General features: G+C 33.2%; 1 protein-coding gene across 1 annotated transcript; it reads right to left on the reverse strand.

Annotated features, from left to right (window-relative positions):
• Positions 1–8,539: 8,539 nt before the first annotated feature.
• On the reverse strand, positions 8,540–10,165 carry LOC143563904 (citrate-binding protein-like). Its single transcript, XM_077051336.1, has 2 exons — positions 9,899–10,165; positions 8,540–9,055 (listed from the first exon to the last, which is right to left on the reverse strand). Exons 1-2 carry the CDS (start codon positions 10,163–10,165, stop codon positions 8,672–8,674), a joined length of 651 nt encoding a protein of 216 aa, XP_076907451.1. The 3' UTR covers positions 8,540–8,671.
• Positions 10,166–12,451: the final 2,286 nt, after the last annotated feature.

Below are 12,451 nucleotides of genomic sequence, written 5' to 3' on the forward strand. Positions count from 1 at the left end.
AAACATAAAAAGGGTGACCAAAGTAAGTAGTATTAACTGGGTCCCTAACACCAACAGTCCAAACTAAAGAATTGTAAGAGCCAACAAGTACATGCACCGGTAACGTGTCTGTTACGTGCGAACCAATGCTGAGTTGCACGTGTATGGGCTTCAAATTGCATTTCCACGCGTCGAATGCGGCGTTACATGTGTCAATGACCGAATTCAACATAAAAGTAAAAAATTAGTAGGATTTCTTAACCTCATTCCAACATTTGTAAGAACAACAAACAGTTTGTAAAACAGCCCGCCAAGCTTTGGCACCAATGACCAAATTGAATATAAAAGTCAGAAATTTTGACTTCTTATATTTGACCAAAGAATAGAGAGAATAATAATCAGTTTGTACAATGACCAGTCTACTTTTGACATCCATACTGACCCATATAAAGTCAACAAGGTGTAGAAAGTCAACTCTTACAAAAATAAAGTTAGCCAAAAATCTCATTTGACCCTACAAAGTTAAATTATAAAAGATGGTTCGAAAAAAGATTCAAAAAAATCACTCAAAACTGGCTCGTTCACAAAGCTAGCCAGTACATTCCGCTCGCTTACAAACCGATTTTTAGAACTCTAATCCACTTCATCACAAATAAAAAAGTAATTAAAAGAAATAATTTCTCTTTAGCAATGGTTTAATTAGTTAAATTAAAAATAATAGAAATAAACAAAACACACACACATAGAGAGGGCAAGAGCTGCTCTGATCTCGTTTATAAAATTGTTTAAACAAAGATTTCATAAAGTTTATGAAAAAATAATTTAAAGAATGAAAATACCATAGTTTTCAAAAGCGATCGCTTTGGCGCCTAGACGCAAATTCCAGGCGATGCGCATTAAATGTGTTCCAACTATCTAAGGATCTCAGGAGCAGGTCTATTCTGTTGGTTTTCAAAGACAAAAGCAGGCAAGGACAATACACGAAATGGGGAAATTTTCTCTGGTTATGTTGCTGAACTTTAAAAGCAAATTACTGAAAAGAACAACTTTGAAAAGCATATACCAAAAGCAAAGAAAATTACTGCTGCTTGTAGAACTTACAGGCTAAATAAGTATGGAAAATAACACTTTGAAAAGCATACATCAAAAGGCAAAGAACACTATTGCTACTTAAAGAAAATTGCAGCTAAACCCGTCAAAGCCTGTTAATTTTACACTTTTTTTTACTTTTCATTAAATCACAATAAATCACCTTTTAATCTTCTAATCTCTATATAACCTACTAATCTTTTGGTTTTGGATAATTTTGGAGCTTTGATGAAAGCCTTGAGTTCGATTTAGACAATTGTTAAAATGTTTTTTTTTTTGTAAAAATTGTACATGGTTAAACAATGGTTAATAAAGAATTGCAATCACGTTTACCGACACCATTTATATTCATTAGTTTATGTTTGTTTATATTCGTTCATTATGTTTTTTCATATTCATTCATTTATGTGCTTTGAGTTTGTGTATGTTTATATTTGTTCATTAACTGTTAATGAACAAGTTCATTCTCTTAACGAACAACACGAACAAGAAAACTTTGTTCGTTTAACCGTCCGTCTATGATCATTTGTTTGCTTAAAGTTAAACCAACACGCTCCAATTGTGTGTGTTGGTTTGTTTACAAGCCTAATGATCATAATGACAAATGACAAAGAATAATAACAATAATGATAATCATATCTAACTTTTATTCACCTGTTGTCCGAATAACGAATATTCTCCTCTCTCTCTAAACCTTAAACACACCTACATCCTTTCCATTTTCGGCCGCCGCCTATATTAAGAAACCGAGATCAAATCCAAACCTTAAATCGACCATAAAAACGTTAGATCTTCAATCGTACAAGCTAGATAACGAGTTCAAGGTCCTATACCAAGCTAGCCGTAACCAAGAAGCCTCAAAAGGTATGTTCTCTATGATTAAAAGTTACATTTTTATGATCGGTTAGCCATGAAACTTGACTCTAGAGTAGATTGGGTCTAGATATATCATAAAAATACAAACTTGATGATTAAATGGATGATATGGACTCATAGGTATAAACGGCTTATAGATGAACCCTAGATCTAGCCTAGAACGTTTTAAACTTATAAATGTCCAAACTTTATGCCTAAAACGGGAAAGATCTTGAAACCATGATAGTAATGGGTGTAATCGGGTAAGAATGATTATGAATGATGATTGAAAGTTCATGATATGAACTATAAAACGTGACTACGGGGCTGATAGAAATGAATAAAGGGTAAAAGGATGAGCTGAACACATGACCTGAGAGTTCTCAGTCCAAGGCTAAGGGTTCTCGGCTAATGATGGGTTTTCGGCCATGATGTTCTTGGCCAGGCCAGAGTTCTCGGCCAAGGTAGATTCTCGGTACCCAACGAGTTCTCGGTCTAAGCGTTCTCAGCCGACAACACGAGTTCACGGCCAGAACAGGTTCTCGGTCAAGCTGAGTTCTCTGCCAAGGGTTCTCGGCTGACTAGTGTTGGGTGTTGGGCCTGATCAGTTGGGCCCAGATGTTATAATTAGAGAACCCAGTCTAGCTAGTTGGCCCTTGTGCTATTTAAAATAAATAACGAGCCCAACCTAGGAAGCCCACATTAATTAGTTAGAAGATTAATTAACAAAGGTATATATTTAACAGTTAGCCGTGCTCAATTAAAGAAGGGGATTACTATTAACGGCGAACGCAACAGGATCCAAGTGAGTTTCTAGCCCCACTTCCTTGTTATGTTTTCGGGGCTGTGTGCATACTCGATGTGAATGTTAATACACTTACCTTAATGGTAAGTGTATGTCTTTATGAATATTGTGATAGTTATGTATGTATGCTTAATAGTACGTGAACGACCTTCGGGTATTGCACGTATTGCTAAGGAAAGTATAGTGTAGTATGTATGATACGTTTATGTGAATAAGGAAGTACGTACGACTATGATATGTATGGTGTTAGATGTATGGCTATGGTAATGAAAGGTAAGGAAAGGATAAAGGGTTGCATACCCTAATAATATATGCGAATGTTAAAGGGTTGCATACCCTAATAATATATGCGAAGGTTATAGGGCGAAATGCTCTTTAAAACGTAAGGTATGAATAGTAAGGAAGAGAGTAAGTAAGTAAGTATATGAACGAAAGTATGAAAGTATGGAGTACGTATGAAAGTATGTAACTATGAATATGTTGTATGATTAACTAGAACTCACTCAGCGTAGCTGACTTTTAGTATACACGTAGGTAAGTAGAATGAGGCAGTTGGCTTGAGGAGGACACGTGGCATGATCGGGTGAAGCTGGCATTAGAGGATTTTGTTATGATGTTCTATCACTATATTATATGTTATGTTTTAAAAAGACAAAGTTTGGATGATTGTAACGAATGGTTGACTATTTTATTATTCCGCGAAAGTTTCTAATTAACTCTGATATAATGAACTGCGTTTATGAGTAAATCCAACGTCCAAAGTAGGGCTACCGGTAACGGGGCCTTACAATTAACCTGAACATGTGTAGCAACAATTGGAGCTCAAAATCCCCAACAAAAATAGTTGTATTTGTGATCAATTCAACAAACAATGGTCGTATTACATATTATCAATGATAGATCTGAACCTCTCAAGCTCCATATCATCAATAGAATTCTCCTAGTGCATGATCGAGCTCACAAAAACACCAAGCATTTAAAGCCCTAATATTAAGTTGTTCATACAATACCAAATGGCAACATATTAACTCAAAAATGTAATATTTATGTGTAAACACACACAAAATGGAAAAACAAACCAATCACAAATATAATCTAATTAAAAACTTACATCCAAATGCTTTGAACGGATTTTGGTCGCTTTGCTAGCTTCAAACACAATCTGTTCACAAATTTACCAGTTTAGTAATTCAGTAACCATGTACATCAATTTGCAACTCTGAAAATCAAACTCATATGCTCTCATAAGATATAATGACTGTTACCTGTAAAAAGGTATGATGAGTGTTGAATATCAATGGCTAAAAAGCATAGCCAAACACTGGATTACTATTTTTAATCCACCAAAGCCAACATCACTGCTTCACTGCATCTGCTACTGACTCCGTGTTCACAGTCTGTAGAGACATCGTCGCCGTAAACCGCTGTTTGCTGGAGAAATTGAGGAACAACATATAAATCCAGGTTACAAACAAAAGATAAAACCCCAGATTCAAACAACAATAAAGTTCACAAAATTAGATATAAACGTTGGATTTGTGTTGTGTAAAGTTGGGGTTTGTAAACAAATTAAAAAAGATAGTACCTCAATAAAACCCAAGATGTCGTAGCAACGACTTATGCTTCCGGTAACGCAGAGTGCCAAACTATGCCGGCATCTTGACCTAGTTTTAAGGAGATGAGGTCAAAAATGGAAGGTTTCAAGGGTAGACAGAGTGTGGAGAGATAGGGCCGTTTTTCCAGCGGATTCAATCTCCTTCCTCGTTAGATCTGGAAGATGGTGGTGACAGATCTACCGTCTCCGGAATGGATGATGGTTGGAGTTCAGATGTTGAGGGAAAGGATGAGCTGAAAGGTGAGTAGAGAGAGTTCAGATGTTGGGCTTATCACCACTGCTAGGGTCTTTTAGCAACCCATACACCACCGACTGATCACCTTGAAGAGAGAAAATGGGCAGGGAACAAGTGTGTGTTTGGGAAATGAATTTTAAGGTTACTTTCTCAAATAAAAAAGCGGGAATTCAAAATTTGAGAGTTTAAAATCTATAATGATTTAAGGGTTGTACATCATGCTCTTTCACTTGTAAAACTCTTAAAATTATGAGTTTTGTGTAAAAGGACCTTTGTGTCCCTCCTATATCTATTATAAGATAGTGTGTGTGTATATATATATATATATAATTGTTTACCATAAAATCCTAGGTGTCGCTCTCAGGTTGTTCCTCCATTCTCTAGAACCACCAGATTGCTTGATTTATAAATGAAGGCTTCTCATGCATTTGACCCGACGGGTATGGGTCTCACCAAACTCGAATAGTCTTTAAATGGGTTATAACATCTCATTTATTTGTAAAATTATTTCATAAGCAAATAATAATTTTTACTGGGCATGGGTCTTACCAAACCCGGATAACCCTTAAACGGGTTATAACATCTCATTTTTTTGTGAAATAACTATTAATTATCAAAGAATAATTTTCACGGGTTATGTGTCTTACCAAACGTACTATAATAGCCCTCAAATGGGTTATAAGATCTCATTTAATGATAAACACTTTTATTATCAAACCCTAATTTAATTTATCTGCTTTACAAGTTATTCGTTGCTGGTATATCATTTCCATGGCTGGTTAACTTCCAATACTACCCATCATCGTCACCTACGTCAGCGCCTCTTTTTCATTAGACAAATATTTTTGTTCATGTTTGTACATTTAAAAAAAATCAATATGCTCGTGTTCGTTTATGTTTGTTCGTTAAATATCTAAAAGCCATAAACATTTCAACTGATAAAACCCAAACGTTAAAATATATAATAACAAACTAATATATATGTATTAAATTAAAACAAAACTACGTTAAAAATAAAATAATCATCATAAAATAGCAAAACGATTAAAAACAAAACTTTAAATAAACTCCCGTAACACGGGAGGATCAAACTAGTATATATATTTAATATGTATATATGTATGTATGTATACCAAAACCCATCGCACTATCACCACCCCCACTAAATTCCATCACTAGTGATGGAATGTGGTGAGAATTTAGGGATGGCAACGGGCCGTATTCAGGTCGGGTAATTGGTAATCCCATGCCCATACCCGTTTGTAAACCCGTGTCTCATTTCCCGTCGGGTAATTACCCATCGAGTATCGGGCATACCCACGGGTATCGAGTATACCCGTTGAGACTTTTAAGTACATTTTTTTAATCATTGTAATTATTTTATATATTTTATTCATACAACAATTATTACAAATTTAAATATAATGCACCATATATATAGAAGTATGACAATAAATAAATAATATCACTATAATTTTTTATATATATGCTTCACAATCTATAAAATACAAAGAATTTTTCGGGATATGATTCGGGTAAACGGGTATGTGTTTTCAGGTAATCGGGCCGGGTATCATCTAATCCCATACCCGGCCCGTACCCACGAAAAATTTTAAATTCTAACCCATACCCGGCCCATACCCATTGGGTTTCGGGTATACCCGTCCCATTTATTTCGGGTTTCGGGTATACCCGTCGGGCTCGGGCTTTTTTGCCATCCCTAGATGAGATGAAGTGGCACACCCTCATTGGGTGTTGCAAGTAATGAAAAATCAACCACCTCCACCTCCCTCATGCTTAAAAGTTATAAATAACTTACACATATGCAAATCATCTCCACCTCCCTCATGCTTAAAAGTTATAAATAACTTACAAATATGCAAATCATGTTCAGTGTAGACCATAAGATTATAAAAAGTAATTAGTTAATATAGAATACGTAAAGAAAATCATTCACCGGCCGTCTCAAAATGTATATGGTTTGCCATGAAACAAATTGTAAACTAAATCAACTCGTTTTGTAATATTCCGGTGGTTGCCGCAAGGAATAACGTCATACCTCTTGCAAAATTAATAAAAATCAAATCCACCATTTTGTTAAATTAGGACATTAAATGACGTCAAAGAAATCTTATTAAGTACGTATTTTAATTACATTTATCATCTTTAAAAAATCAACAAATTATAGGAAGCAAAACATCAAGAGTATGGTCGACATAGATAGGTCGTATGATGCTTTTAGGCTTCTATATGTTACAAGGGTTGTCTTTGGAGACCCCATATGGCGCCTTCAGTACCCATGGATTAGCCATTCTATCTCGCTTTTGATAAGGATCACTGATTTTGTAAAACCATAGACCCATCAGAAGAGCGGCCATCAGCTCTAGGACAATTTGATTGATCTAGATGAAAATTGAACCTAGTATAATAAATGCTTTTTATTTATTTTGTATTACTTTTTTGATGTACTTTAAAAAAAATGAATAATAATAGTTAAGAACGACCAAAATACTCTTAGATCATATGTAGTCATAAAGTCTTACCCTCAGGCACTATGCGACACGTGGCGTCCAGTCAGAGTTATGGTTTTATACAAAAACATGGTGTTATCATAAAGCCCCACCCCCAGACATTTGGAAACCGAGCACCGTATTTGGTAAAGGGGCTCCCAAACTAAGATATTGCATGTACGCGGCCATATGCGCTTCGAACGGATACGGGGATTGAGGGACGGGAACGGTTGGCATCAGGGCGGTGGATGGGTTCGGTTGTGGATTTTGGTTACTTGCGTTGCCTTGACGGGCAAATTGACCGAAACCGAGAACATTTTGGTTGTGTTTCGGAAACATTTTAGTAGTATTGTAATAGAAATAATTGTGTAAAAATATATTTGTTAGAGAAGTGGTAGAAAGGATATATAAAAAAATGAGGTTTAGGTTTGTTTATATAGTATAGTTTAGTTAATATTTTAAAAAGTCTTTTTTTTAATCTCCAACGGCTCCCAACGATAATATTAACGGATACCTTTTTGATTTTGGAGCCGTTTTACAGCGTTTTGTGTATAACGCGAAAAAAAAACCATAGCGCGGGGAAGGGGGCGTTTATAGGCCATAACGCCGCCTCATAACTCTCCATTACGGATGTTCTTATGTGCAAGGCATATGGGGTATTTTATTGTTAAAAATAAAGAGAAGTTGGTGCAAGCTGCATGCATATATTCAAAACTAAAACCAAATATTCGAAAACTTGTACTTCTCGAAGTTAGGTCCAAACTGTTACATATAGCAAATCACCAGGACCATTTACGTAACTATAAACCTTTTCTTTTAATTAGATTAATAATCTAATCTAACTATACTAATAAAAGAAAATAATGAGAATAATGTGGTAATCCCACATTCATTCTAGGCCTAATCTCTTTTCTCATTCATCCTACCTATAAATGGGTTATGACACAAAATCATATTGACAAATGGGTTATAATTTCCTTTATATTCTAATTTATCATCTCATTCATTTTAACCATCCATTGGTCATGAGCCAAAATAATTTTGGCATATGGGTTGTAATTTCATTTTCAATACTCTAATTTCTCATTTTATTTATCGTACATATCCATGGGTCATGGGACAAAACAATTTTGAGAAATGAGTTATAATTTCTCTTTTAATTCTCTAAACTATCTCTCATCTCATTTATCATAGTTATCCACGGGTAATTGGTTAAAACAATTTTTGCAAATGTTGTATATAAAAAAATCAAAGTTGTAAATTTGAGATTTTAGACTTTTTATTGTTCATACTATATATATTTTATCTTCTTTTTACCTATAATTCTGTTCATATCTAAAAAGATAATGGATCTTTTTATTTTTATTATTTGATAAATCCCGTGTAATACACGGGTTCAAAAGCTAGTACGATTATATGATAATTGATTAGGACAAATGCAAAACTCCCCTAGTCATATTATGTCGTGTTTAACTAACCATATAGCTCCAACCTTGTCAAAACAATCATACAACGTGCAAATTGTAATTGTTCTCACAAGCTGTAATGATGCATTCTTCATCAAAAGCATAATGATACACAATCTAACATTTTTTGTAAATTTTGATGGCTTTCCACCTTGATTCCATATAGTAGCTAATATTTCTAGGTGCACCGTAGACTCCAAACTTGAAATGCAACATGGCTGGACCTTGATCATGCATTTTCAATCTCACTTTGTTATTAATATAAACCGTTACTTTCCCTCCATCAACGTCATGTATAAGATTAACTTTGAACCATTTATCATATAAACCAGTATCTATCACCGGTGCACTATAATACCTCATATCTCCATTGTAAATCCTCAATAATAATGTTGTGTTACCATGGGCGGCGCCATGGATCTGAACTATAGTTGCTCCGCTGGTTCCATTTGGGACGAAGGCCAATCCTTCGAACTGCCATGTTCCTGAACTGTAGTCTGGCTGCATGCATATATATATATATATATATATATATATATCAAATCATCAAAAGCATGTGTCAAAACCGAATCTCCTTTCTAATTATGCAAAATGGGGTTAGGGGTGTGCAAGAAATCGAAAAACCAATCCGAAACCCAACAAACTGTAAAATCCAAACCGAAAAAACTGAACCGAAACAAAAACCGGCAGTTTGTTTTTTTTTTTTTTTTGTAAAAACCGGATAAACCCGAACCGAACCGAATTCCTAAATTTTATTTTTTTAATATTTTATATTAAGTAATTCATAAGAATTTAATAAATATTTGACTCAAATATTTTTGGTCAAATTTATAATAGTTTATTATTTTACAATTTTAACAAACTTGTTTATACCTAAATTCATTATTTTTTGGCAACTTTTTTTTCGGCTTAAAATTTCCAAGTTCAAACGACAAATAACCGAAACCAAAACGAAAACCGGAAAAGATAAACCGAATGGTTTCAAAAAATCCAAAAACCAAAGTTTTGATTTTCGGTTTGGTTTTAGCCGAAAACCGCTCCGAACTGCACCAAGCACACCCTTAAAAGGGGTGTAAATTTATGTAATGATACAAATACATACACACACGAACCTAATACAAAATTCACAAATTTGGGTTTAATCTTAATGATGTAGCTAAACAGGTCGATATATAACGGGTTGACCCATCTGGCCTGTTAATTATAGAAGTTAAACATAAAAGAAAAGAAAAGTCATGTTTTATGTTTTGGAGTATGGAGGACGTAGTTACTTTACATGCATGATACATATATGTATCCTAGAACACAACACCACATGAAAAGGAAAATAAATAAGAAGATTACATGTATGCGAATTTCGGTGCGTGGTTGTGTGTTGCTGCCGAGATGGTGCGGCTTGTCGTCTGCGTACACCCAGAAACGATGTGTCCCGTTTTTGTAACTGTAACGTTGTTCGAGAGGTGTATCGTAAGGCTTCTGGTATTCAAAACTGGTTTGATTTAGCATGACCTCAACAAAACCCAAAGTGGGATCAATGTGAGCATTTGCAATCAATAAACACCGTATTAATGTTACAACAAAAAGAACCAGACCACATTGCAAAACCATCATCTTTGATTTCTTATGTGGTGTAACTAGTGTCTATATACACACTATATACGATTTTTTTTTTATTTTTACTTTTTTTTAATAAAATAATAGTAGGGTTTTGGATCTATGACTTCTTTTAATTCACGGGGCCGTCGTTTTTGGGGTTATTGTTGTACAATTGTGTTTGCCCCTATATTTTTCTAAGCTTTTAATAAAGGAGAAAGAGTGTAAGGTTGTTTGAATAATTATTGATAGTTTTTTTCTGTTTTCTTTTTTCATTTGCATATTAGCATGTCTCGTAGGGTATGAATAATTATAATATAAATAACTAGTTTGAGGCCCGTGTATTACACGGGTAATTGATGAAAAATTTAAACTTTAACTATGAAGTGAATTACAATCAACAAAATCATCATTTATTGTTAATACTAATTTATATAAAAATTACATATACACAAATATGTTACAAATAAACAAAACTTTTCTAGTACACTACGTTTGTGATTGTATTGGTTGGCAGCCCGGCCCATGGGAAGGGCAGATAGGGCTCAAGACCCAGGCCCACTCCCCTATGGGGCCCATTGGATTTTAAAAAAAATGTATGTATATTTCGCTATTTATATAATTCTTTTCAGTAATTATTTAAACAAAAGGTTTGGTTTGGTGGTTTAACGTGAGTTGTTTGTCTTAGAGGCATAAAAAGGTAGGTTTACTCTTTATTAACTTGAATTCAAACCCCCATCCGAACTCAAACGCGGATTTCTATTTTGTGGTCAAAATTCAAGAATCCGGATTGAATTCTCGTGTCATAAGAAAAAAAAGAAGAATCTGAGAAGAAGAAATTTTTTTTTTAAACGCGTTGATTCATTTTTATTTTGACTACTTTCTTTAAGTCTTGGAATAGAATGCTTGTTTGCCTGAGTTCAAAACCAATTGGAACCATAATATTTTTTATTAGCTCATCTTAGCTAATCTTATTTATTCTTTTATTAGTTACCCTTGCATTTTTTTAAAGTATGTTTTCCTTTGTTTTAAATATGATAACTTAACGAAGTTATTTTTTAGGTTTACTTCCGATATTAATAATGAACATGTCTAATACCAATCGAATTCGTGTTTTTTTTGTTTTTCTTTTATTTTTTTATTAGCTCATCTTATCTTTATGTATGTTGTTTGTTCTTTTATTAGTTATTCCTGCGATTTTTAGTATGTTTTTTTTTCTTTTTTTAAATATGATAACTTAACGAAATGATGATGTAAATAACTGATGAAAACGATATTCTAGGTTTCCATATCCTAAATGATTTTTGAAAAGCGAAAATAGTGAAAATGGATTGAAACATATTTTTTGATTTAAAAATCTGAATACTTTTAATTAAGTAATTATAAGACATATTAAATTAAATATATTTGAATGTATAAAAATGTATAAATCAAATCATAAAATATATGTTTCTGGAACATTTCTGTCTGAGTTATGAAAGAAAAATATTGAAAACTAAATATTGATGTTCTTGTTGCTAACCATTTATACTACATAAAAAAGTTATATAAATAAATGATAGATAGTTCATATAGTAAATCGTTATTCATATGGATTATAATTATTATATTCAACTTCAATAATTTAATGTTAAACACCAAGATATATATAATATGTATTCTTCATGTTTGCAATATTTATATAAAATGTTTGAATAAATTAAGAAAATACACATTTTCTTGTGTTCAAATACATATGACAAAATTTAAAATCTAAATTTGAAACTAATCTCATGTAAAAAAATTATGCACGACTACTCCAATCCTAGTTTAAAAACAAGTTATAGTTTACTATGATTTTAAAATTTATTTTAATAGATCTGCAACTTCAATTTTGATATTTCCTTGTTTTCTTATCTTTCACCATTAATATTAATGAATGAATTGAATATGATTTACATTTAACAAAAATAAACTTAAATTTATATATTGAAATAACTTAAAATATAAGGATCATATATTGAAATGTTGATAAAAGGGTGAGAGGGCTATAAGAGTGACAAGTGGCAAAGTTAGGTAGTTATTTATTAGAATAGATAGATTAGACTCTGTCCTGTGTTGATTCAGGTTAAAGAAAATTATATTTGAATTCGAGACTATTTTCATTTTTCAATATACAACATGTCAAAAGGTCAGTCATAAAACACGTGCTAACTCAAAATGGGTCCGAATGAAAAGGTTATAGCCACTTGAATGAAAAGGTAATAGCCACTTGGCCCGTAAACAAACCAGTCTTTCAAGTGTAACTGTTGAAGTGAAATTCGT

The sequence above is a fragment of the Bidens hawaiensis genome, unplaced genomic scaffold, assembly GCF_021521415.1.
Source record: "Bidens hawaiensis isolate Kalapana, Puna unplaced genomic scaffold, B.hawaiensis_p1.1 tig00021582_1, whole genome shotgun sequence".
NCBI lineage: Eukaryota > Viridiplantae > Streptophyta > Magnoliopsida > Asterales > Asteraceae > Bidens > Bidens hawaiensis.

Excerpts from the sequence above, each read along its gene's own strand:
- LOC143563904 (XM_077051336.1), bottom strand. The coding sequence starts at position 10,165 with ATGATGGTTTTGCAATGTGGTCTGGTTCTTTTTGTTGTAACATTAATA. Across the intron at positions 9,056-9,898 it reads GCACCGAAATTCGCATACAT|CCAGACTACAGTTCAGGAAC; the intron begins GTAATCTTCTTA and ends ATATGCATGCAG.